Source organism: Neopsephotus bourkii, unplaced genomic scaffold (genome assembly GCF_033783945.1).
Source record: "Neopsephotus bourkii isolate Nb327-2 ecotype Australia unplaced genomic scaffold, CSIRO-AGI_Nbou_v1 NB_234, whole genome shotgun sequence".
Classification (NCBI taxonomy): Eukaryota; Metazoa; Chordata; class Aves; order Psittaciformes; family Psittacidae; genus Neopsephotus; species Neopsephotus bourkii.
In genome coordinates this window covers 5,438,998-5,466,884 of record NW_026900744.1, presented here as the reverse complement: position 1 = coordinate 5,466,884, position 27,887 = coordinate 5,438,998, and the positions used below count along the sequence as shown (strand labels likewise).

Genomic DNA, 27,887 nt, shown 5'->3' with positions numbered 1-27,887 from the left:
AACTTGAATAAGGTCCTTTACAAGCTTTCCAAGAACCTGACTTTTGATATTTAAGCACTCAAAATTGCAAAGCTACAAATCAGACAGACTCCTGTGGAGGCCTGTATCATTTCTGCTGGAGAAAGAACTAAAGGGTCAAGCACACCACATATGCCACAACATCAGCCTGCAAGAGTATGAACTGGAGATGGAATTTCAGCCAGAGCACTAAATTTCCTGCCTCCTGACACTGAAAGCCAGGCCCCCTTGTGTGATTTTAAATGGACTTTTCTGGTATGTGCAGCACATCAAGCTGTGCTTGGGACTGAAGTCTTTTTTCCTTTTAACTAATTTACAAAAATATTTGGTTCCCAAGGAAAACAGTATAAACAAAGTAAAGAATATGTACTTTGTCTTAACTTCTGTGAAATAACTTCACTAAGACACGCTGCTTTCTTGTTACAAAATAATTAATGAAAGCTTAAAATTATAGCGTAAGGTTTAAACAGTGTAAGTTTCCAAGTCCTATATCACTACCCTCCCTTTTCTATAAGCTTTTTTTAAATCCCACTTACTTTGAGCAGTCTAATTCACATGTACCATGTTTAGATTTAATGTTGCATCCACTGCTGCATACAGATGAAACAGGTTTACTTCTACCTTTTATCAGCCTAACTCATATCTGATACAGAAGGTATAGCGATGGGTACCAGAGCCTTCTTCAGCTCTTGGGATAACGAATCATGTAGGCTCACTACAAGTGCCTACAGCGTTATTTCAACAAAAGTGGGATGTATTTGGCTTAGAAATCAGTATGATGGTGCTCACATTCTTCTGACTGTCACTCAGTTGATAATCTAGACTGAATCATTAATGGAAATGGCTTGTTTGGTTTGGGGTTTTTCTCCCTTTTCCATTCACCCTTTCAAAAAAAATATAGTTAGGGCAGACACCCTTCATCTCAAAACAATACAGTTGGTTAGTCTGGCACTCTCCAGTTAATAGTGCATCAGGACATGGTTGCTTCTAGAGCTACCCATGTTTCTTGACAGAGATCAATAGCACAGGAATAGGTCTCTTCAATTCTGCAGGATGGGTAATGTCAGATATATTAAGCCTTTCATACATGGATCTCTCAAGTTAAAGAGGGACATGCTGTAATCCTCTAAAGAGGCTGAATACACGGGAAAAAAGGACACAGATTTGAAGACGAAACATGATGCCTTGTATGGCACAGAGAAAGGATGCGGTAAAGCTGATTATCAAGCATCAACCTACATTTGCTGAGAGCGCATTCAGCCACTTTTTATAAATTAAATCAAGAACCTGAGCAAACTGTTACAGCAAAACTGAAACCAACACTCCATATGCTGTGAAGAGAGCAAAACTGAACCCAAATATGGCCCAAGTGTTGACAAGTATTTTTAAAATCCTATTATGAACAATGAGGAGATGAAGGGAAGTGTCTGCACTGAACCAAGCTTATAAAAAACAATTATAACTGCATTTCAAAACCATCAGAGATGTACTAGGAATCATTTTGGAAGCTACACAGGAACAAGAAAAAGCACAGGCTCTACATGTGGTCCTGGACAAAACCACTGAAATAACTTATTTCAGATGGATACACACAACTGCCTAATAGTAAAATTTATAGGTAACTTCTTTTTTTAAATATGAAATAATTTAAGCAAAAGGTAAAACTGATACTTTGACACAAGAAAACTGAAACACATCCCGAGGCTTATCACTTCATAGATTCAGGATCTTTAAAATTTCAAAACTATATTGCTAGATACTTGGTTTGCCATCTTATAAACACATTCATCTCAGAATATAAAGAGAAGCTTCATAACTTTCGGGCTCTAAGAAAAGTCCTTATTACCTATCTCTATTTCCTTTCAGCAAAATAGCTGTTGTATGTGACAACAAAGGTGATACTTTCAGTTCTTCCCAACTTAGCCCATGTGTTCACATGCGACGAAGTAGAAAGCCCAGACAACAGATTTGTCTTTTGGTACAAGTTTAGTTTGTTGGGCTTTTTAACCCCAAAAGATTGAGCTGATATTCACATGTTCCAAAGCATGCACACAGTAACAGAGGCTTTGCATCTTGTAGGTTCACCTTAACTCTATTCCCCAAAGTAAAAAGCTTCCACAGTTTTATGTATTTTAAAAAAGGGTGATGGAATTAACTGGATATTTCAAAGCATTATTAGCTCTCAGCATTTTTTCTGTGGTAAGCGCTTTTTTCAAGAACAGAAACATAAAGCACTATGCAAATAGTGAACAGTCCTAACAGACACCTCATGTGATGCATATATTCTCTTTTAGTGCTGATAAACACTATTGCAATTAAACGGAATGATTCTCACCTTTTGTTTTACAGGCTAGCCTAGTCTTCCTAAAACCTAAGTTATTTCCCTTTGTTTTAAACCCGCTTTCTGTTGCCATGACCCCTGTTCTGCTCAGGTCCTACAGCAAACTTCTCACACAGTCCTTACTCATTAAGGGGGAGTGCAACTACTGCTACAGCAGACAAGGTGACCATTAACTCCTCTCTAGAGGTCAAATCCCTGGGGTCCAGATAAATGGTCTTCTCTTGATCCCACAGCAAGTATATGCAAAGCCTGACTCTTAATAACTCCTGTAAGGGAAAAGCTAATGAACCCAAACAACCAAATTAACAGAGGAAATAACACAGATGTGTGCTGGCTGGATTTCTAGTCCTACAAGAAAAGCAGAAAACTGGGCAAGCAAATAACAGGTACTCTAGCTTTATACCACATCACCATTCTTGTCATCAAAGCATACCTACCTGGAATGAAATATATTCAGTTCTAATACCCAAGTCCATTCCAGAAGGGGTATAAAGTAACCACAGTTTAGTAGAGGACCCGAGGCTCCTGACATACTTTTGGTAAGGCTAAACTTATACTTCTGATAACTTGGGGTTTACACCTGCAAAGGCCCAGACTGCCTCTACACATTACATTTTCCAGCACTGGCATCAGTACAGCACCACTGAAAGAACTCTTCTTCCTATGCCCAGGGAGGTATATAAAAATGAAGCTGTAGCTCTAATGAATGCTACAAAAAAAAAGATCTGAACTAAGGACAAAAAGAATAAAGCATACAAGTAGAGATTTATTACAGTATTAATCCACAGGTCATGCTATTCATTGGCTGAGAGATCATAAGGATCAATTTAATCTGTAGAATTTTACACATACTTGGAGTTCTTACAAAGTTTAAGCAGCAGGCCCTCTGCAGCATCCTGAAGGCATTTAAAAATGCCAGCTGGTGGCTGCTGAAAGTAATCTGAAAGATACCCTTTGTCATCATAGGGTGCCAATCTATTTTTAAAGTTACTTCAAAGTAAATTCCATCTTTTTACAGTGCTCTGTATCAAGACTTATTCCTCTAAAACAAAGACATTGAGAACTAACAGGTATATTCTCAGAGCTGCAACAAAGCCATCCGTTTGCACAGTCGCTCACTTCATTCCCCCAGAAAGTCACAGCAGTTACCAGTTCCACAAGTCTGTAAAGTAAATAACTTGACATACTGCTCAAGACCTCTAATACACACAAGTACGATACTTTATGTATGCAAATGAGACCAAATTGGACCAGAATTACAGACCAAAATCTGAGGAGAGACAAAAGACTGAAACGTCTCTATGTATCTCTAAAACATTTCCCCACCCCTCCAATTTTTTGCTCCTCCTCTTGATTTTCTTTTCTCAACGCTGCAGTCAGAAACACTGTATGAAGAGCCTAAGGAAGATTTCAATAAGTAGGGGTAGCTACCGAACAGCACAAGATATGGAATACAAACTGATACAGAAGCCTCTAATCGGTGCAGCTTGGCTTTACACATTAGTAATACCTAAATATTTAATATCACATGAAGTAAAAGGCTTCCGTAACAACTCCGTATTTTTTTTCCACAGAAATTGGAAATCCAGCAGTATCCAGAAGATGAGTAACATTTTCTAACTGGATGACGTTGAGAGTTCCTTCATTTCTTTTAATTTTTTACTTGGTGCCACCTTTAATACAACTTTCATCTTCAGTTGTTTCCAAGCATAGCTTAATCAAGTGCAGCTATTCTTTTTGGGGGACAACCACCTAAGCCATCTTATCTAGGAACTAAACCCAAGCTGGTAAACAGGTAATCATTGAGTGGCTTGTGTTGGAAGGGACCTTAAAGCTCATCTATTTCCAACCCCTCTGCAGAGGCAGGGACACCTTCCACTACACAAGGTTGCTCAGTACCTAACTGGGAACAATTCCTTTGCTGTATGGAATATTTGCAGAATGACTGCTAATAGGAACCACAGCAATAAGGACGCAAAGTTCCCTAGGGTTGACAGGCTATTGTGATCACCAAAGCAGAGTTAAATATTTGCAGTGTTACATGAGTAAAATTGAAGTTATTCAAACAATATGAATCACACTGGTAGAATAACAGCAGGGATTAGCAAGTGCTACAGGAGATGGGAGGAGGAGGAAGCAAGGAAGGAATGATGCTCCAAGGCTTTTTAAAACTTTCAGAAGTGTGCAGCTGCTAACTAGAAGGCAATGTATGCCTACAGGTTTTGCTGTAGCATAAAGGTTTAGAAGAGGACATCTGTCTGTGAGGTTTTCTCCATTCTAGGGTCAAAGGCTCTCCACGGAAAGGTGCCTAAGAACAGAGGGGAGGGAAAAGAGAAAGAAGGAAAATCAAGTAAAACTTAGGTATTTTAATTAAATGATAGGCTCTGCTTGTGCAAGCTGTATGTCAGAAGGACCTTCTCACTTGAAGAACTTACCTTCCCTTCAGCACAACTGTAACAATTCTGATAATTTTAAGCTTTTAGTATTTTTTCTTCCTAATCAGTGCTATCTCCAAATGAAAAAAAAATAATTAAATCCTACTTAAAAAGGAAGGACTTTGAAGGCCAGGAACTCCACTAATTGCATTTATAGTTTCCTTAAATTGTTACTCTTGGGAGGAACAGCAGAGAAAGAAAGTTTTCCATTATCACAGAGGAACTTATTGAAGAAACCTCTCTCCCCTCGAAAGCCACAGGCTTTACATTAAGATGAGCTTCATGAGTAGAAGGAAGAAGGGGAAAGCTAAGAAGGGGAGAGGTGGAGGGAAAAGTCTTTTCCAAACTGCTACATAACAGCATTTTTGTCTCAAAACAATGAATTGTGGTTACTGGTAAAAACAGCAGTGTCCAATTCAGTAAGCTATTATGGTGCAACGTGTCCAAGTTACCCAATAGCCATTATCTTGCCCAAGATAAAAATTAACATGCCTGGAAGGATTTCCATAGTAAATTTTTTCCTGAGGTCTATGACAACAGCTATAAAATATATACATATATATATAATTGAACTACAAATATGCAGGAATTCAAGGAATTCTGTGGATCCTTTAAAAAAAAAAAAAGAACAAAAAAAAGCTTAAAGCAGCAGTCGAGATTTTTCTTACAGCACTTTTTGCCTAATACCTTTGCATTAGGTTCTGCTGTCTACACTATACAGTGCCACCATGCATTACTGCATACACCATCACACTATTTTAGACTGCAACGCACTTCCATTCAACCCTGCATGGGATGCATGCACCTCCTCCCCTGGAGGAGCCAGGAGCACAGAAAGCTCACCCCTTAGAGTTCTCTCACCATTGCTCCAATGCCATGTATACAGCACCTTAAAACCAAGGCTGCTCAAATATGCTCTTAGACCCATGAAATATCTAATACTGCACCGCTCAGATGGAATCAGAATGATGGACTAGGTCGAATACACCAAGAAGAAAGACTGAAAGACTGCAGGAGAGACATGTCAAGCAGATCCACCTGCTGGCTAAATCAGTACTGTCCACCCCTCCATCACAGGCCGTGTGTTCCTATCACACTGCCACTACCCTACTCCCTGCCTGAGAATGCTTCAATGCATGTCAGATCCTGCTCTGAGCAAGTAAATCTTCAGCATCAGACTGTAGCAGTGGAGCATTTGTGCTCTTATTTTACTATCATCCACTATGAATTAATAGCCATAAAACCTGTTGTAATAATTAGCTATTGTTTGTGAAGCAACTGCAATTTCAAGATATCCCAATCAACACTGAGTAGTTCTCCCATCTTCATCTCCTATACACACAGCTTTCAGGGGTTTCGTTTCCTTCAAGAGGAATTATCCAACTGTATGACTCGTTCTGTGCATATATATATACACACATCTATTTATAACAAGATTTTAGCCTGATCTCTGTTAGAAATTCAGATAAACCTGCTTAAGAGAGTTCAACAAATAATTTAAGATATGCAAAAAGGTATTACATGTCTTTTATATGCCAGACTGTATGCTACGTTATCTGCTTCAGTGTAATAGCACAGGCCAGCAGAACCTGCAACAAAAATCAATCTGTTTGCTTCCCATCTAAAATGGGTATTTGCTCATGCAGCCATTCAGTGGTAAGTGTGCGTGGGATAAGATTGTATGCTATTGCTATTAAGCCACTGCTGCTCCATGCTAACTGGCTCACAGCTTCATATCCCCTGGAGTGTATACTGTCTGCTAAGCTCCTGGCAGTAACTTAGACGTGGTCTCTGAATGCTCAGCAGCATCTCATCCTGACACCAGAGCCTGTACTACTGTGCAAGTTTCTCTAAGTCTGAGGATGCTGCTATGTGCCAGGAAATTAAGAAATGAAAGTGAATAGAGAGTTGTCGGATTAGAAAGGTGGCTGGAAAACAAAGAGAGGCTTGAAGGAGAGACTGGAATTAGGTTAGAGAGGCATGCAAGTACAGCAGGAAGCCCTACAGGTTCTTGTAGTTACAGAAACAAACCACCAGCTATAGATTAGATCTGAATACTGAGAAAGGAATACCTGGTTCCTGGTTTTACAGAAAATGATCACAGCAAATATGTGCCCATCAGCACAGATTAATGCTGCAGACTATTCACACATCAGTAAAGCAGACTAATAACTGACAAATCATCTGAGTGGTACCTATTAATGCATCTACTTCACTTTCCTTAAGTGTTTCTGAACTACGTGCTTGCAAGGATAGAGGTCCCTGTCCCCTAAACCATTCTGTGACTCTAAGGATAGACACCGACCAGGCTTCAAGAAGAGGCAGATGCCATAGCTTCTGGCTTGAGCAGGACTTCAAAAACAATACTGGATTTTCAGAACTGGTAAGACTGTGGACTCGGAACAAGGCCAAAGTCCTGGTGCAGTCCATAATGAAACAATTCCATTCTTATTTTCAAAAAACACCAAACCAAAACAAATGGAAACTGCTTATTGCCAAGCAGCTTTAAAAACAAAAGCCTCGAGAGAGTACAATTAAACCCATGTAAAATGCTGCCAACAGGAAAAAACCCAAGGCCTACATATGATCAACACCTTCCTTAAGCAAAAAAACTGTTCTGCATGATCTGTGTTTAGTCTCCTGTGCATTTAAACATGCAAGAAAAGAAATCCCTAATACTTCAGACTCTGCCTTCCAATAACAAAGTGCTGTATACTACTAATGCAGCCCCCTTAACAGGTTTATAAAACCCTCAAGGCCCCTCTAACACCATTTGTAGTTGTTGTCCTGCCTGTTAATAGCACAAGCCATCTCATTCAATTGACCAAACGTTTGCCACAAGTTCTCAATTCTTCTGTCACGGAAACATAGACATACAAGTAAACATGATTTTGCACTGCACCCTCAGACATAAGCTCTAAGCGATGCTACATCCCTTTTACTTTGGCATATCATCAACTGTACTCTCAAAACACAAGAAGGGATAATTAAACTCCTTACAGAACAGGTCCAGCACAGGCTAGTGCAAGAGAAGAATCTCCTTGAAGTGACTCAGACACGTATTGAGCAATGAGGCTTCTGAATCCAGTTTCATCTCCAAAGAAGTGAAATCCCAGCAGAAGTTCTCTGGTTGCTAATAGTATCAGTTATGTTGAGCACTTGAAGCTAGGAGACCAGCTTTTTGGATCACAAGCTGAAAAAAGCCACGAGACAGTGGCTGATTTGTTCATCCTCCTGGGCTATATTTGAACTGGTGAGTCACCATGTCTGTCTTACTAATAACTCCTTCAGCTAGCCATTTCAGCCCCCTTCTCCAACCTCCAGAAGTCTTCAGAACTCAACCACTACTCTACACACACTTCAAGATAAAAAAATCCCACTACTGTTGCCAGAAAACACAACTAATTCTACCACTTGGAACATACACAGCTCTTAACTTTAAAAAGCTCTGTAAAATCAAGAACAACTACTGTATTGCACAAAGTGGTGCGTGGATTCCTTACAACAACTTATGATGGCCTGTGGTCACGCTTTCTTCTATTGAAGGCATTAAATATCCACCTTGGTCCACTGATCACTGCATGCACTTTTATAATATGCCATTAAAGCTATTCTCTTTCTCAAAATTTTGCAGCCACCTTCTTCATTGTAAAGTTTTTCCTCTTTGGTCTCAAGATGCTTCAGGAATCTCTTCTGTTACTCTGAATTATATCTATAAAAAGTTATTCTTTGAAGTCTTTCTTATTTTCTTGCCAAGAATTCAAAAATAGCTGAACAAAGCAAGCAGCTACAAAATTAGCTCTCCGTAAGGAAGCATCTGTGCTGGTTTCATTTTCTTGGTTTTCTGGGTGGGGAGGGATATAAAAAAAAAAAAATTGCAAGAAACTGGGATGGAGAGAAAAAAAAAAAAAAACACATAAAACCAAACAGCCAAACAAAAAACCAAATGCAAAAACCACACTGAGGAAGAACTGCCAAGATTGTGTACAGTGGCATGTTATGAGGACGTCTCTTCCAGGACATGTTTAGTGAAAAGGCCTGAAACCTCCCTGCTTTAACTGATCAGAGGTCCAAAAGAAATAGGCAATAACATTATCAAAGCCTGCCTGAATGTCTTCATCAGCCATCAAATGCCAAATCTTAGAAACACTCCCAAGCACAGGGGCAGGGAGGAGCCTGGAGGGGGATCAAATAAGCTCTCTCTCATATCAAAGGATCCCTCATAGGTGCTGTATCTTGAAATTTCTAAAGGGTCTTTACTTTTGCTCTTACACTAGATATATGGCCATTGTGAAAGAGTGTGCATCACTCTAATAGTAGCTAGAACTAAAACTGCAGAACTGGCACCCCAGATGGTGAAGAATTTCACCACCCACATATGTGCATCTTTGCCTCAGAGTGGCATATGAGAGTTACAGAAAGTGATGGCCACATGTATCCGGATAACTGGCATATAACTATCCAGTCTTCTTATTTTATAGCACTTTTTGGCTAGCACACTGGGAACCTGTTTTAATTGCTAATTAATAACATTCTTATCCTTGAGGGTGGGGGTGGGAAAGGGTTAATTGTTTAATTGATCAGTTTCTACAGAATAGAAGTAAAAATAAAACAGTAATTTTACCAAACATGAGTTTCCCCTCAATCTGTAACTGAACTAAAACAGCAGGAAAAAACATTTTATTGATTTTTGACTCAAAACAGGCAATGCTATTCCTAACAAGAGCATACTCCTTTCTTTTTTTTTTTTCTGAGCAGTTTCCAGGGGGATTAAATGTACAACTCAGTAAAACTTGGTGGGAAGATTCACATGAACAGAAACTTTAGTTTCTCATTTGATACCCAGATCTTGGCCAGCATATATAGGCAATGAAATAATCCCTTTCTATGGGATGCAGATTAAGCTGTAATCTTGATGTTATTCCAAACAAGAAAGTAGTATGGATTGAATACACCAATACCACCCAGCTGAAATGTCCCAGATTTACCTGTGAAACATACACACAAATGGAGTGTAAGATTTAAATACAATGCAATGTCACTGAAACAACCATGTTTAGGGGCAGCTCAACAGTAATTCATATCTCTCATGTAGAATAGGATCAGTGAAATTTTATGTTCCTACGTGATTTTTTTTCCCTAGTAAGTGCTTCTGAGGAGACAAGACATACAAGGGCTATGAGCAAATGTACAGTTCTGAGGCCTGATTCTGCAGTCTTCCCACTGCATAGCAAGTAGCATGTGTTTAACTCACGAGTCACCATAAAAGAAACTATCACGCAAGGTGAACAGCAGTTGCAAAATCTGGCCTGAGAACTGTTTCATATTCAAAGTATATCATGAAATAGTCTTACCTCAGTAAGTGCGTGCAGCTGTCCTTGATGCACACAGACACCCATAAACCTACAAGAAACAAGAAAAGAAAAGTGGTTTGGGCTTTTTTCCCCCCCTCTTTGTTTTTTTCTTTAAAGAAACTGAGCTAATAAGTAGTGCTGCGTATGCCATGAAAGAAGGAAAAAGAAAAATCAGCCCCACAGATACTGCATACCGCAAGACTGATACCCCAGCACAAAACCAAGTCATTTGTCTGTACTACAACATAACTGGAATTAGCAGTTCCAAGAGAGGACATGAGACATTTCAAACTAAAGAAGGGAAGTTACTAATTCGACAATAAGCAAAGTCCAGCATAGAATGATTTACACAGAGAGGAAGAATCTCAGAGTTCTGTTTTAAGGAAGTTTAAGCCAAGTTATCCACTGTTGGTCTGCATAAACAGAAAATTACTTCCCTTTTGCATTTTGCTGCTTCAGCATAAAGATGTTTCTTCCTAACCGATTCCTAACCACTCAAGAATACGATGGCACATACATGCAGTATGCTTCCCCTCCCCAGCCCCTTATTTCCAACATTGGAATCAAAGCCAGTTTCAACAGTATCCAGTGTGCATACACCCCACAAAAGCTACCTACACCACACAAGGTTCAGACTCCTGCTGTTAATGGCAATGATGATCACCCTTGATTCTTCTGGAAAGTGACGGACAATGCATCAGACATTTGATTGCGTTTCAGGCACAACTGAAAGCTCATTTTTACCCCCATACAAGCTGACCTTAACAGTGACAAAATGCAAATAAATATTAACAGTAAACATCTCCAATGCAAGAGTTCAGTAAAACTTAAATTCTGTGCACTTCAGAGCACAGTTACAGTATTGGGTCTTTTCAGATTAACCAATTCTCAGTTTTAGCATTTCGATTTTGGTCTCAAGCAAAACCACACTGCCATTTCCACAGTGTTCACAAATTTCCATGTTGCAAGCAAGTGATAAAAATGAATGGTTTTATTAAGTGTGACAGGAGAATCTTGTGGAGAGGAGTTTGAAGGAAAAGGACCTTTTAAATCCTCAAATACTTCTGAATTTAAACCCAAACTGATGCAAGACACATGTGGTACTAGCTCGGCTAAGCTGCTTTTGAAGAAATGAATGATCCTCACTGTTCCCTTGTCTAACAGCTGACTGGTAGATTATAAGCAGCCAAAGAACAATAACATAGGTAAGGCCCTTTGCATAAGCCAAGCTGTGGAAATCTGTTTTTATAACCAAAGAAGCAGGACTTGTACTCGAGTGTCTGTTGCCTATTCTCACCTCCAGTAATACTCCTCAAATTAAATACGCAAGTACTAATTGGAGAGACAGTGAAAACACAATTTCTCTTGTTTAATGAAGAGCAATAGGGCATGACCAGGTATCCAGGGAAAAGGGAAGAAAGATTTTTTTTTTTTTAGATACAGTACCTACTCAAAACATTGCTGTTTGAGTTTCACTTCATAAAGCAATCACATAGGAACAATTCTGCAAACAAGTTGACAAAGACTAAGAAATCCAGACTCCTCCAGAGCAGAAATCTGTTCCTTCCCTAATGAATTCTGAAAGTCTGCAGAGCGATCACACATGGTCTTAATAGCTTTATTCACAAGGAAGCCGGGGGGGGGGGAAGGGTGGTTTTTTTCCTTTAGATACAAGCTGCAATGAGAGAACTTTCAAAAGTATTATTTTCCTCTTTTATGAGACATGCTAAAGAACAAGGTTAACTGAGTACTGCAGTATTTTCATTAAGCAAAAACTCAGGCTACGTAATTAAAAGCAATGATTTCATCTCTATATCAACTCTTCCTTTGTAAAGGTGTATCACATCACTTTCAAACTAGGAATTTGCTGTATGGCTTAATTCTAAAATATGAATCCAATTATGAATTTAAATTTAATTTTGCCAAAATGTTGATGTCTCATTTTTACCAAGCTGGAAAATCATCACTGTCACTCAAAGATTGGTTAGAACTTAACTTTTTCTGTCAACCTGCTTTGGTCAAGGGACGTCTCAATGGAAGCGTATTCATTACCTATGCTCCAGGCAGAAAAGACACACTGGCTCAGGTTACCAAGAGTAAGGGTTCAAAAATTCCTAATGGTTTAGGGTTTCTACAGGGAAGCAGACATACATTTCTAACTTTAAATCAGAAATTAAAAACAAAGCTCAATATCATGATCTCATGGAAAAAAGCTGGACATAAAGATACATTTAGAAACCCTACATATTTAGAAGTTATTACCCAGGAAAAGAGAAACCAGATACACTGATAAAGGCAGAATTAATGAGTTTACAAGCAACATACTGAAACAATTTAAACTTTGTGTCAAGAATCTCAGTTTTCAGACTCTGGAAAATAGATTGCTAGAATAGACCTCTGGTGATCCAAATTCCTGGAAAACCTCACTGCTGTATCAAGCAATAATAAGCCACTGGTTAAGCCAAGGACTGCTACAAAACACCATTGGAAAGCATTTCCACTAAATGATAATACACACAGCTGCTACCAGGAAATACACTTCAACATAAGATTTCAATTTCTGAGATTGCCCCAGATGAGATTCCAAGTTCTGTGGATAGGAAGCTGACCTGCTGGTCCAGTATGCTGAGATGATTCCTGTTGGCTAGACACACTGACTCCAGAGCCAAAATGTGCTTGTAGGTGAACTTCAGCAGAATGCCTTGTCAGCCAAAGGTTACACTTCCTATAAGCATTTCTAGTTGGAAGAAGCTTCAGTGAGCCAGCCATCAACAAAACAGGAGACCATTTGCAGATTTAAGGAAGTTTATTTTCAAGACAGTATATCTGGTCTTATCAGGAAAGCTGAAGCACTTCCAAAAATCATAACTAGTGGTTGGAAAAATTTCCCCAGAAGCTGCAAATACAAAGGATGCTATTTGAGTCCACCTTTGTAAATACAGTGCTGCATATTTCCACCACAAAATACTTTCTAAGCAATGTCAGCAAAGTTCAAATGTTAGAAGTCTCTTTCCATAAACCAGGTTATTCTTCAGTCTGGAATACCTGCCCTCCTAGACAAGAGCTAGAAAAGGTACTCTGGATATTTCTTAGTGCATTACAGTAGTTACCCAAGCTGCTTTCAGTTCAGACAGACTGCTTTTCAGTCAGACTGCAAGGGAGAAAATTCTAGACAGGGAAGGGGAGACTAAGAACTGTAGCCTCAGTCTGCAATCTTTGCCTCCTTGATAAATCAAAGATAATACCCAGATTATACAGCCACACATGCTTCCCATTAAAAGAACTTCACTGGGACATGTTCCTGTTGTGTGGCTAAACCTGAGACAGCTACACTCAAACATAATAAATTGTGGTCCTCTTGTATGAGAAAAATCAGCAATTTGATTATAAGATTAAGCATAAGAAACAAACCAAACACACCAATGCAGAAGTCTCTCAAATGAGCTCAGTAACACAAAGAGCAGGTCAAAAGGCGTTGCACTGACAGAGAAGAGGGTGAGTAAGAATACTAAGTCTGCACTAAGACCCTCAATGTTTTAGGCACCATGCTAGATTAAAAATGGATTTTATGTTTTCTACTGTTTTGATGCTAGACATAGAGGCAAGCATTTAATCTGTTCTTTCTGTAACACATACAACAGCCTCTCTTCTGCTGTCTTGTGCACAGCATTTCTAAAATACTCCTTTTTGATGAAACCCACTACACAGAGAATTAGAAGTAACTTTCCTTTTTGTTAAATCACTGTTTAATAGAGGACAAAGGAATGTTAAAAGACAAAAGCCATCCTTCCAGCTATTGTAACAAAGCCCATCACAAGTAGTTTCACAAAAAGAAAGGATTCAAAAGGAGAAAACTGCACCAAAAAACCCCACCAACCTAGTACTGTGTTCCTAGGGTGCCAAATTTGTCTTAAAGGAGATGAAATCCAATTCTCCTTGAAAGAAGTCCATGCAATACTGCTTATTTGTGTGTGCGCACACAAGAAGGTGGATTTAATCATGACTCAATCTGCCTGCACACTCACTGCCAAATACACAGCGATACCTCCAAGCGCTCCCACGAGAGCACTTACGACATGAGCTAAGGCTTTCTGTGTACAGAATGTTTTAAATGAAGTCCCCAAGGTACAGATCAAATGAAGAAATATTTTTTCATGCAAACAGTAGTGATATTAAAAGACTGAAATTCTATCTCAAAATTGAAGATATACTAATCTAAGAGACAACAGAAGAGATGAACAATCTGTGAAAATGAGAAAAATACACCTGTAAGACATGACCCGAATGAAAAGGCATCAGGTCTCTCAGACTGCAGCCCTAAGGCTCCCAGCCTAGGACACAAGGACAGAGATTTATTGAGTCCTTTCCAGCCCCATTTTCTTACTTAGATTTGTGTAAAATCAAATGACTATAGCAGCACATCAACGTTCAGGGAAGTAGCAAAGCAGCAAATGTTACGAGCATACACTAGACCTTTCATAACCCTGCTACCAGATCTAACCCAAGCCTTGAACAACACTGCACTTTAAATGGGACTTAACCTAATAAGGAAGTGAAGAAATGCTTCAAACCTGTTTTCCCTAACCCCAGCAATTACAGTCTTGCCCTGTACCAACCAACCTGCACTAAAGCAGCTACAGTAAACATCTCATGGTACAAACCAGAACTCCACCTTGCTTTTCCATTCCTGCCCTCACCATCTTTTTTGAGAGGAGATGTGATAAAGCCAGCACTCCCACACTCAGGGCAAGGAGAAGTGTGGATCAGAGGCAGAAAAGCCTTTTAGTTCTCCATGTTTAGCTTGTATGCCAGAGTGACATGGAGATAGGAGATGAAGTTGATGGTAGAAATGGAGCATAACAGCGTAACACTCCAGGAACACCATTAGTCTGCTTTTAGAATCATAGAATAGTTAGGGTTGGAAAGGACCTGAAGATCATCTAGTTCCAACCCCCCTGCCACGTGCAGGGACACCTCAAACTAAACCATGTCACCCAAGGCTCTGTCCAACCTGGCCTTGAACACCACCAGGGATGGGGCATTCACAACTTTGTTGGACAACCCATTCCAGTGCCTCACCACCCTTACAGTAAAGAATTTCTTCCTTATATCCAAACTAATTATATCCAGTTTTGCCCTGTTCATTCCTGAAATGGCCCTAAGCTGGTCCCTGGGGAAAAAGGCAAAACAAAACAAAACAAAACAAAAAAAAACCCAGCTCTTTCATAGTTTCTTATGATTACCAGAGAGAGACTGAACAAAAAGTTACTACATTACAGTTAACATCTACTCTGCCTCTGGAATCACACCTGCTAATTGAAATAGGAACCAGAGGAAGACAAGCAAAAAATTCTAAATCCCCTTACTATTTACCATCATACCACTGTAGCTGCAAGAGCTGTAATCTTCTATTCCAACATCTACTTAACAGACTGACAAAGAGGCTTCATTTTTGCTAAAATAATCCCTCTAATAAAGGGCAGTTTCTCATTTTCTTGATAGATATATGCATATATTTGACCACTAGAATCCTTATGATGTATGAGGATGGAATACTTACTGGGGACTTGGCAAGTGAAAACTAAACTCTTCACTTACATCAGTCTTCTGATCAAGACAGATCTATGTAGCTGCCAAGAGTAAAACTTGAGCACAGAAACACTGAAATGAGTAGGGATATTTAAAGTCAGATTTTCACTCCATGCCCAGAAACACATGTCATTTTAAAGCCTAAATAACCAGATTGATACTTCAAGCACTAGAAGCCAAGAAACTGAAACACCTTGACATAACTCCATCTCCTAAAGTAGTACAAAAGTATCACGAAAAACACAGACCTGCCTCTAGGTAATCTCTACTGAGCTAAAGAATGGAAGAAAGTCAGCAGCTACTGACAAACTCACATTCCAGAATGGTGACTGCAGGCTGGATAAAAACCTCAAATGACATCTGTATTTGAATGTGAAAAGGAGTTGATATGGATGGCAGAGAAACAATTTCAAATAGTAACATTTATTTTTCAGTCAGTGCAATCAATGGCAGAAATGTGAGACTCTTTGCAACAACATCCTGAAGTTAACCATGGGTACATTGGAATTGATACCTTGCAAAAACTTGATAGGTATTTTGGAGCACTGGCAAAGCGATGGGGTTTTTAATTATCCAAAGGATAATGATGACCTTTGGCCAACAAATACACTATTAGGAAGAGGAATCTCTTCTCTTTTCTGTATCACTCAGCTTATATAAACAAAGGCACACTTCTAGGACAAAAAAAAAATTGATCAATGCAAATTTTAGGTACCAAAGCATTAGATTGTTCAAAAACCTAAGTACACACCCAGATTAAGGAAGATTTCAGTATATTAAAAGAATTCAGCATCATTGCTGAATCTGACATCCACTTTCTAAAACATTAACTGACTGAACTGCACATGTTGAAATAGGTTAAGAGCAGATTTTAGGTACCCTAATGTCAGTATCTATGAAGTTTCATAATTATTACAAGCCATTTTATCAGAGTGCCTGCTACAATTAACCACTACATAACAGGATGTCAACATTTCAGCCTAAGAATCCAGTAGTATCCTATCTGGCAGACAACAGATCAGCACAAAGGAACTTGTTTACAGTGTAAGTTAACAGTAGCTTGTCCTAGAACTTAAAGAAGATGAAGAAGCACAGATATGTATTATATAAAATCAGAGTAGACCTTCAAGGCACATGGAGCAGATCCAGTGATCAATAAATAAACTTGATGCTAGTGACAAAACAGCTTGGTAATATAGAGGAAGAACTTCAAAGGACAGAAATAATGTGAAGAAGATAATGTTTAACAGCCAACTGAGGTAGCTCATAGTCCCTGGAAAGGAGAACTTACACACTAAAACTTCTTGGAAGAGGATCATTCCCTGTAAGTACTAAAACAGGCTTAAAATTTCCAAAATTAATCCCAGAAAATGTTTCAGCAGGAACATGCTATTGTAGAACACTTTCCTTTCAGCAGCTGCTCTTATCTAACATCATGATTTTTTCACCTCTCACCACTATACTATAAAAGCTAATTATTATCAAATACTATTTTTAATGTCTTTCTAAAGTAGGAAATAAGTCCTAAACTAACCTTTACAACAGTAATAGAAGCACCTATGATTTACTGGTTTCTGAAACAGAAATACACGTTTGCATGCATGTTTGTGTGTATATGTATGCACAAACACAGAGATATACATGTATACACACACACACATAGATGTATATATATACACACATACATATATAAACAGGAGCATATATATACACACATATGACATGTATATACCTGTATATACACCTGTATATTAAATGTTACCTGCCTGTGTGGAGCATCTAAAAAGGGCAAATCTTCTTCCAGATATAAAGTGACTGCAAACACTGTAGCTGAGTGATTTTAAATAAGAAATAAAATGACAACTAACACACAAAACCACAAAGTTACCTGCTACAGAAGAAAAATAGTTGTTTTTACTGTGTATTATCATTTAATAAAATAATAAACTAAAACTAAATAGGGTTTTCTCATTTACATTTTCTGTAGGAATGTCCTTGCTCCCTGCACCAAGGGTACTTACCTAATACATAAGAAAAAGGCAGTAGTTTTTTAACCAGAGAACCAACTCTCTTGAAGAGGCTTCAAATCAAACAATTTCTTTTGAAGAATAAAGCAAGTTCATTCTTCAAAAGAAATTATGCAAAGATAAACCATTTCTATTTAAGTAATTTATTTCTTATGTATTCACTTATAACTGCTTAGTTGAGCACACCGGGGAAAAGGAAAGATTTCTCTATCAAACCTGTGTAATAACCGTGAAACCAAATGGAATTTCTTTCCTGCTTCGTGCATAAATCAACACACTATTGTCCTTTCTTCAGGACCATCTGTGTGACACCACTAACTTCAAATAGACTTGAAGGCCAGAGAGGACCGGTATATCATCGATATAATCTCTTCGACATCATAAGACATTTAAATTTCAGCAATTACTCAGAACTGAGCACAACTACTTTTGTTCTCAGCAACACCTGTGTAACTCCATTCAAGGGAGGGCAGGGTTACATTAAACTGCGACTGAATTCTTTTTGCCTGTCAAACAATCCCTTTCCTATATTCCCTCACTCCATCCTGAAAAAAAATACTTTACTTTGAACAGAGGTGTAAAGCTAGATGGTTTTTCTTTAAGTAAGATTTACAAACCACATGAAGTTGGTAATGAAACTGATGTCATGTACTGACTTCATGATTCTGACAATGTCAATGCCAGGAAGTTATTATTTCCACAATCCTTACTAAAAAAAGCAGCTGTATGAGTTCCCCATGATCATATGCTGCTTACCTAAGAATTCTGAGGGAAAGGAAGTGGTAGATAGCTATAGGAAACAATTACTGATCCTGAAACCTAAAATGCCAGATATGTGACATCATTAAAAAAAAAAACCACCCAAAACCAACAAACCCCAAACAATCTGAAGAGCCAGAGGAGTTGCTGGGAATCTCACCTCACCTTGGAAAGGAGAAAAGAGACTAAGAAGTTTGATTAGGGACAAACTACAATACTTGGATAAATTTACTGTTCTAAAACTAATACAGTTTACTATGAGTAAAAATTATCCAAGTTCACAGGCTTTAAGGAAAAAAAATAATAAAAAAAAAAGAAAATGGGCATGAGCTGATGCATTGCTCCCTACAGATAATAGTCCAAATGCTTCTGATAGGTCCCCTCATAAATACTGTAGGAAACAAACAAGGTAATATTATCACACATCAGCTAACAAAGATTGAGCCAGGATTTCAAGATTCAGAAAAGTTGTTTATAAAGGATTTCAGGAATCAGTACTACGTCTGTGCTATTCAACAGTCTGGTGAAGAAATTCAGTTACTTAAAGTTCAATGTGTCCCCAGAACTTTTCAGAAAGAGCTGTACTGTCTGAGACTATCAATATAGAGCCGGTTATTTGGTGCACTGTTGTCACACCTTAACTTCTTAGTGTTATGGCTTCAGCTAATGATGTTCATTGCTTGTCACATGATAGTAAGAAAGCAACCAAGACTGAAAAGATTAAAGGAATAGCAAAATACACATTGAAGCATTCAGATTTGCATCCAGTAATCTACTGATAAACAAAGACTACCTCTTTTCCTTTCAAGAGCAGATAAATAAAATTAGTTCACCTCTACCTTCTTGAGTCCCTCTTATCCCACCTTCCAACACTATAATAAAATGCTGTAAACTAGAAAACAGACTCAGAGATATGAGGAAGCTACAGCACTTTGCATTGTTAATCTGCAAGATCAGTAAACAGTTTACTTGTGTAGTGTTAAATTTGCAATAATTTAAATTCGAGAAGGCAAGTTTTACTCTTTATATTTTAATGATTCATCAAAAATTCATAACATGAAAACTTGTTTTTCTCTGAAATAAGTTACTCATTACTGGTAAACTCCAGATACCAAAATCATGTGGATTTTCGATCTGCATTTTTCTTCTTCCTCCCTTTCTTCCATTAAATTAGAAGCTAATCCTAACACATTCACAAAAAAATACACCCATAATAAAAATAAGTAAATAAGTAAGAATGCAAAATAGGACAGCTTTAAAAACAATATATCTCTATAGGACTCAGGAAAAAAGCCAGTGTACCTTAAGATGTTCGGATGTGAGAGTCTATTCATAAGTTGAACCTCTTTCAGCATGTTTGCTCTGTTGCTGTTCAGTGTGTTCATCTTCAAAGCCATTACCTGGTCTGAAGTTCTGTGCCTTACCTATGGGATGCAAACAAGCAATGGTAAGGATATGAAATATGAGACTGAAAAAACAGTCAGGTTGTAGTACAGCTTAAGAGATCTTTCATGACAAATAACTTGATTTATATTCTGATTTCCGTAGTCTTTATCACACAGATGACTTTCTATAAGGATACTCTCCAAGTGGAAAAAGCTATTTTATTCTTCTCTTGCAACCAGTGAAGACAGAAAGCTTGAAAATATGGAAGGAAAAAACCAAAACCTACAAACGACAGAACAAACAGCTTTTAGTAGAAGTGAAGGAAGTCACTTAACTGTCCAGAGAAAGTTTCCTACTCCAAGACCTATGAAACTCACCTTCATTCCACCTATACCCCATTCTTTCCCCCTGCAGCATTTGGTGTCATTGTTCCACAGACCGTGTTATGAGAGGACCTGCTGGTCACAGCTACAGGCCATATTTCAGAGATGTTCAGTTTTCATTTTTGAACCAAGACTATGGACCAGATGAAATATTCAGTGGACAATAAGCACTCATAGCAACCCCTGCTGCAAAGCAGGGAGGTCACTAAAACAGTATCACCTAGTCTAGGATGTTAGTAGTGGTTGCAGCGTCTGCACAAAAAACAGGATTTCCTCTAGCAACTGCGCAGAACCAGCACACCATTCAGTTACCTTCCCCAGTCAGAAATACATGATTGTGGCCACTTCTAACCTGATACGCTCAAACTAACCCATCTGTCATCAGCAAACAGACCAGTGTCATGTAGATGTGTGCTACAATTAGAAAGGAGTTGTCACGGTAGTGTAAGGCCTGCCAGTCATTTGAACCTCCTTGCAGTTGGGCATTCCCATATGCATATTGGTAGCATTCATTGAAATTGTGCTCCTGTTATTTTCTTCCTACATCAGTAGCGGCAGGTCCTATTTGTGTACTTCTCAAAGCACTGAACTGTCACCATGGCAAATTCATTCATATTTATGGAAATTAGTTTAGAAAAGTCTGTGATGCAAGAATTTGAGACTCTTATTAGCTTTCTAATTTGAAACAGAAATCTATATTATACTGTAGGTACATATAAACTACCTACACTTAGAGCAATGGCAGCCTGCCTCCTTTTATTCCAGGAGACTGCTTTTCCAATAAAAAGCTTCTTCAGCTGTGATATGTGTGCTAGAGAAAGAACAGCTGAACTCATGATGCGGATGCAAAAAGAAAGCTGGGAATGCTTTTTGGAGGTGAGTCCTACTAACAACCTAAACTAGGGGATACTGTTCCTAGTAACCTCCCTGCTTTGCAGCAGGGGTTGATATAAATGCACACCATATGTGTGCAACAGGGGTATATTTCAGCTAAACGTTCTCACCTAGAGACAAAGCACCGGGAATTCAGCACAGGGATGTACTGGGCAGAAAGAGCATCATGTTTCAAATGTGTGCCTGGCTTAAGGCCTCTGAGTTGCCTATTCTGTCCTAGTTTGAAGTATAGGGTAGCACTGGAAACGTTGCAGTTAAGTGTAGTAAACAACATCGAGGGACTGAGCAAGTAGGATAATAGCCCACAGATGGTTTTCCTTCTGCTTCTCCCCCTGCCTATGCACATGAGTTCCTCAGATGCCTCACCCAGAGTCACCCAGTAATCCCAGTGCAAGAAAGATCAGAGAAAGGAGGTGGAGAAAGATACAGAGACCGGAAAAGAAAGCAGAAATGAACAGCAAGTTCATAAGCATGGGACAACTCCTTTCAGTGGCAATACTGGCTTTAAAATAAAACTGGTTGAACTACAGTTCAATGTAGTCCATTATAACAAGATAATCCAGAATCCTCCTGCGCACAACCTGTCCAGCCTGCTTGGCATGCTTATTGGTTTTAAGCAGGATGTGCATGTTAAGTTGATGAGGTTTATTGTTACTTGTCAGGTCTCTTGTTTCTATTGTGCACTTCATTAATTTTTAATTTTATGCAGCTTTTGCATACCCAGCTAATTTGAATGAAGGAGCTGTTGGACAGGTCAATGTCTATTTATAGGCTTTTAAAACCTATTTTAGTTATACATTACTTTTATCAGAAGTAATGCTGTGGTGGAGGAAAAAAGAATAAAAATGCTTTCATAGGCCTATGAAAGGGAGATTTTTTCCAACAATGCAAATTTAGATTAAAGAAAAATTTAAAAGCTTTAATCTATATACAGCAGCTAAATCAGCACACTGCCTCTGGGACAAGGCTTAGGAATCTTGCGCTCTGTGGTGAAGAAATTTGGGCTTTGCAGGGAATGGGAAAGAATTCGAAGGAACTTAACTCCTACAGGCAGAGAGATACTCTCAACAGAGCTTCCTCAGAAATCAGCCTTCCACTAGCACAGAAGCTTCAAGGTCTGCCAAAAGGGAATGAATAGTGGTAGAAGGTGAGCAGGAACTCAGACGGAGTGTGGTCTTAAACAGTATTTGCTGTCTCATTAACTGCCAGCTACTTTTCAATTTCCTGCCCATTTCTGTAATTCACCCAGTTCCATGCCAAAATATCAAGGCCTTTTGCCTCAACTCTGAGCTAAGAGTAGAATCTGTATTGTAAGTTCTTCCTGGCTCTTTGCCTTTTCCTTGTTACGACTGTTCTTGTTCTGCTGTGGAAACCTCAGAAAAGAGGGTGGGTAGGTTTTGGGACAGTGTCCTGCATGCTTCCTGGTTTTTCAGGTCTGATGTGTAAGAGGAAGAGGTTAGCAACTGCTTCTCAAAGGTCTGGCTGTCCACTGTACTAACTCCATGTCCAGAGAAAACTGAGCCACTTCTGCAAAGACAAGAATTTTCACCCTCAATTTCAGAAGGATATTGTGCAGTCTTTTCAGTCCTGTCAGACTGAACAAGGTTCTGTGGTGAGATCTGGGGAGGGGGGTGTTAAGTTTTATAAAATCATTTTTCCCATGGTTGGAAACAGCTCAGATTTCTACCACATTTAGCATATTCTGGCCATATAACTAGTCTCTAAACAACACCCAACACTGGCTATGCTTTGTTTCACTTAAAAGTGACACTGTAAGGTAACACCAGCAATTTTATCTGAACTTCCGTATACTGTTCTAATGTACTGCAGGATGTTCCTGACAAGTCTGACAGAAAAGTTACCTATTCAAACCAAAGGAGAGGTGGGAAAACAGGGACTCTTCCTCTCTTGCTAGCTACCCTTTAATCAAGGAAGAATAAGCAGAACTGGAAGTGGGACAACATAGTGGACAAAAAACCCAGTATTACAAATAAAAATCAAATACCAGTTTATATACTATGGAACATTGCTAAACACTTGCAGTATACATAGAGCAAATTGTGTTCTCTCCTCTGAAGCACTGCTGGCAAACTGTATTTGCGTGGTAAGAACAGGCTGCCAACAGGGAACAGACAGGTCCTATCTTTAAGGTCTGGGACAAGCTCCAAGACAGACAAGATAGAAGGAGCTATCAGTTACACCATCCTCTGTGCCTACTTACCTGTCAGTCATACCCTAGCAAATTTGGGTCTATTTTGGAATCCCTTGCCAAAACTCAGCCAAACTTTAGTCTGAATCTTTGTTCTCCTTTCAGGCCACCTCTGTGGGAGGGAAGCAGGAAGGTGATGTTTCAACAACCTGACCACTCCAAAAAGAAAGCTAGTAAATATTTTGGAAATATTGCTGATCCAGTTTAACATTTGTTTACATGACAGTCTGCCTCACGCCTATGCTTGTATAGCCTAACATAAACAGGGATTCACTCATGCAATTCAAACCTTTCAGTGATGCAACATACAGATTGCTGTAAAGCTTTTAAAGCTGGTGACATTATTATTAATTAGGGTTCTTTGCATATCAGAGCAAGTAACCTTTCAGTGATAGCTGAGTGATCATGTCTCTGCAAAGAAATATTCTGACAATCTACAGCTGCTTTCCCCACACTTCTGACTTTTCAGTCTGCTTACCTATGTGTTTCTATCTCCGAGGTCACAGTAACCAGATATTGCCTCTCTCTTTTATTGCTGACAGGCGGTTAAACTGTCCCTTTTTATTCTGATTCTTCTAGGATCAAAGTCCTTTGTAAGTACTTTGGCCAGGCTGTGGCAAGCTGCACGGCCTGCCTGCGCACTGTCTCTCCAAATCATGTGCTGATCCTAGACCTTACTCCTTCCTTTACAAGCAAATGAGAAGTGGAGGAAGTCATGATCCATGTACAGAAATAGGAATATATTTGAAGGAAATCTCATAATAGTGATTGAGCAGGGCTCACATTCAGAAGAACTAGTTGCTACAGTAATGCTGTACAAGTGCACATGAGGAATACCCTGCAAAAATTAGTGGATTTCATTTTTAACCTGCTACTTAGCAACAGATTTATTTATTAGGTGGTGCTTTAATAATAAATAATTAGCTAAATAATATTTAAGTCATAGAAATATGTCATAGGTTTCTGAAAATCCAAACATTTGCATTATTTCTACTTTTTGCCTGGATTAACTGTACCTTTCCAGGTGGCCTTGGAATAAGCATCTGAAGAATAATATTGATGTTATAAATCTACCAATACAGCTTTCACCTTTGCTCCGAATTTTTCAGTTCATTGGCGTTATTTTCCAAGTCATCATTATATAGATGGAAGTATTTTGTCCCTATTGTCTTCCAAAACTGCATTAATCGCTTTCCACTTTCTTTCTTTACCTTCCCCTCTTCTGGTATCCAGCCTCACTGCTTAATTACATTTACAGATCTTTACTTATACAGCCTACTCCATAAAACCATGCTGCCCCTCTACCTCTAGCACACACCAATTGTTTCTGCATCATTTTAAACACCTCAGTCTTCATCTGGCAATTTCACCTTCATCTTTCCTGTCGTGTGTCCAAAGAACCATTCTAAAAGCATCCCTTGCTAGTCCAAATATATGACCTTCCATGACCATTTCTAAGCACATTGTATTAGCCACAAAAATGCTGCATAGATGTTTTACTTACACTGGCTTGCCAACCTTACCAATTCAACTATTTCCTCCACATTCAGCCTACAGCACTCCTATTAGTGACATACACAGGGATCAAATGACTGCTTACTTATGCCACCTTCTATCAATCTATTTTCTATAACAGTCTGTGTTTTCACCTTATTTGCAAGACAAAAGATGAAAACATTACCTTAGTTACCTTTCTAGGCCATTTGCACTAATTACACTATATAGTATAACTTTGATTGACCAAGTTGACCATAAAGCTAGCTAGATACATGAGATTATAAAACCAATATTTATTAAAGAGAAAAGACTGCATACAGGACTCCTACTAAATCACAGGGAAGAAGTCCTGAAGCGGACCAGCATTTGGCCCTGATGCAAGACCTCTCTTAAAACCAGCCTCCTTCCTTGCTGTGACAGCAGAAGGAATCTTACAAGAAAAGGTAGGGTCAGCTGTATCTTATTCAACTCTCACAGTGAAACCATCAAGTCATCACATTCATATGGACATATATAGATGCCTCAAAGATGAATGTATTAGAAGAATGCCTAAACTGTATGTCTGATTGAAGAAAGCTCCCTTTAACTGAGAAGACAAACCCGTTCTTCAGCTCAGCTCGCACAGCCTGCAAAACTGGAATCTCAAATGTTTTTCTAAACATTAAAATGCACCCAGTCAGATACACATAATCATAGTAGTGATATCTGTATCAAGTCAAAAATCTCACGTCACTAGGGAAATTTGCAGTGACATATAGAAGCTTAAAGAAATAAAACAGTCTAGAGATAATATTAAGCTGCTATGTTGATGCTAAGGAGTCAGACTGGGTTGTGGTTGTTTTCATAGTAGTACATACTGTTGCTATACTCTAACTTCTTGCAGCAAGAGAGAAGCCTGCCAAGTGTAACAAAACTTTGCCAAACAAAACTAGTCAGCGCGTGTTACAAGAGCTCTAGCACAGGTTCAGAACATGCACAGAAACTAGGCACAAAACAAAACCTTTTAAAAGCCTGACAGTGATTGTGACACCGTTAATTTCTGTTACTAAAAGCAGCTGCGAGAAATGCACAGAAAAAGTTGGAGCCTTTGCTATTTTCCCTTTAGTACAAAGGCTTGGTATTGGTCCTCAAGCAAAGATGCTACTTCAGTAATTAGTAACTTCCAAGATCATCATCTCAGCAAAGCAACAAGTTCAATCACTACAGCATATTCTGTACCTACAGCCAAACAAGTTCTCCAATTGTTTTGCCAAACTGAAGTGAATTTATGATTACTGAGACAGCAGCACCATTGATACTTTGTAAATCCATTTGTGTATGCCAAAAAACCACTCAATTTTTCTTTTGTATTTTGTTTTTCTTCATTGGCCACTGTAATGTAGAACCAGGGCCCAAAATACAGCATTCATTTATTCTAAACAAACCATTTATTGATAGGAATCTGTGCATATCTCTCTGCTGTTAACTTGATCTCAAACAAATCATAAAGGTTAAAAGAGACTACAGTCTTATTTTGAGAGAAAGCACAAATTAATCAGAGAACTATTGTTCCACAGTTTGAGATGAGATATAAACAGGCACAGCCCGCATGGGGAAGTTGACTGATTTTGTAGCCAGTCCAGCAGACTGTAACCATATAAATTTCCTTTTGCCATGCAGGACAAGGAACATGGACCCACCTCTTAAGTACCATGAATAAAATGCAGAAGAGCATTTTTATACCTCAAACTCAGTACATAGCTCAACTATGTACTTTATACCCGAGTCTATGTCATAGTCGGGAAAGAAAAAGAAATTACTGAGTTTGAAGTACAGAACTGGGAGCTTACTCTTCCTTTTTCATGTTAGCTATCATCATGAGCTATCATCAGTTCACTTAACAGCCCTGAGCATGCTACTTCCCTTACTTTTGTTCCCTCTTTAACTCTATCTATAAAATGGAGGCGATATGGCTATCTACCTGCCAGGGAAACTGGAAGTTTGACATCTGCAAATGACTAGTGTAACATCCAAAGATAATACATAATCAGATACTGTATCTGTGTCCTTATTTTTCTGTTTAATTTTTAATACTTATAGTTAAATATCTCCCGTGTGACTGTGGGCTTATCTTGCACAAGAGATGATGGTATTTACATAATCTGCAGATGCTTTTGAAGCAAAAAAACCCTCCAGACTGAGTTTTCCTGGCATATAATTGCACCTTCAGTCCTTTACAGTTTATTAACAGTTGGTACTGAGCATGCAGTCCCCCCACTGAACCAATGATGTCATCATTGCTATTCACCAAACTTTTATTTTGGCCAAAAATAATTTCATTTCGTTTAAAAATCTTTCAAGTAAATGTTACCATACATGAGTAAGGAAGTCAGTCTATGCTTCAGAACAGAGTCTGCTAGCATGTAACTATTGCCAACATAATCACAGTTACAGCACAACCACAAATAAGAGTGCAGGGAGTATGAAGGAGCTACATTTTGCTTACTTGAGGATACTTAAGTTTTTACAAACTGCTACATTTAATAACTTTCAGGCTATAGCCCAGAACAAAAGTTCCAAGTAGTTTGTTATTCAAGCCTTCACAGAACTGCTCCTCTTGGGAATTAAGTTCTCCTAACAAAAAAAGGTAACTAATTAAACACACCATGCAAATTCTCATGTACTTCATTGTTGGTAAAGGCCAGGAAGCACAAGAATTGGCTTTGCAGATCTCGGTTGCAGGCGGTTGATTTGAAAGCTACGCACTGTCATTAGTAAGTCAGTGACAGACATACTGTCAGCTACAGATTAGTTAAAGAAGCAATGCCGTCTCAGTATTGACTACTCCAGTGGATGTGTCATAGCTCTGTCCTCTCCCCAGCTCATAGTTCAACAAGGCCATCAAGCAGAAGGCCTCACCCATGCAGGGCAGTGCCCGCTGCTGCTGCTGAGCTCAAAGGGCTATGCTGCCGCCCAGAAGCATGCTCAGGCTCTGACTTGCACAGCAAGATCATGG

General features: G+C 38.8%; 2 protein-coding genes across 6 annotated transcripts in view; one reads left to right on the top strand and one right to left on the bottom strand.

Annotated features, from left to right (window-relative positions):
* Positions 1-27,887, top strand: part of AKR1A1 (aldo-keto reductase family 1 member A1) — a 455,840-nt gene that overhangs the window by 323,525 nt on the left and 104,428 nt on the right. The window lies entirely within an intron of this gene.
* The window catches only part of TESK2 (testis associated actin remodelling kinase 2), a 119,879-nt gene that overhangs the window by 34,906 nt on the left and 57,086 nt on the right, over positions 1-27,887 (bottom strand). For 4 of the 5 annotated variants that reach the window (XM_061344932.1, XM_061344933.1, XM_061344931.1 and 1 more), the window contains 2 exons: positions 19,826-19,947; positions 10,149-10,197 (listed from right to left, as the gene is read on the bottom strand). In XM_061344932.1, the coding sequence (XP_061200916.1) occupies positions 10,149-10,197; positions 19,826-19,947 (171 nt within the window). The remainder of the gene's footprint in view (positions 1-10,148; positions 10,198-19,825; positions 19,948-27,887) is intronic. The other variant, XM_061344934.1, reaches the window with a different exon arrangement.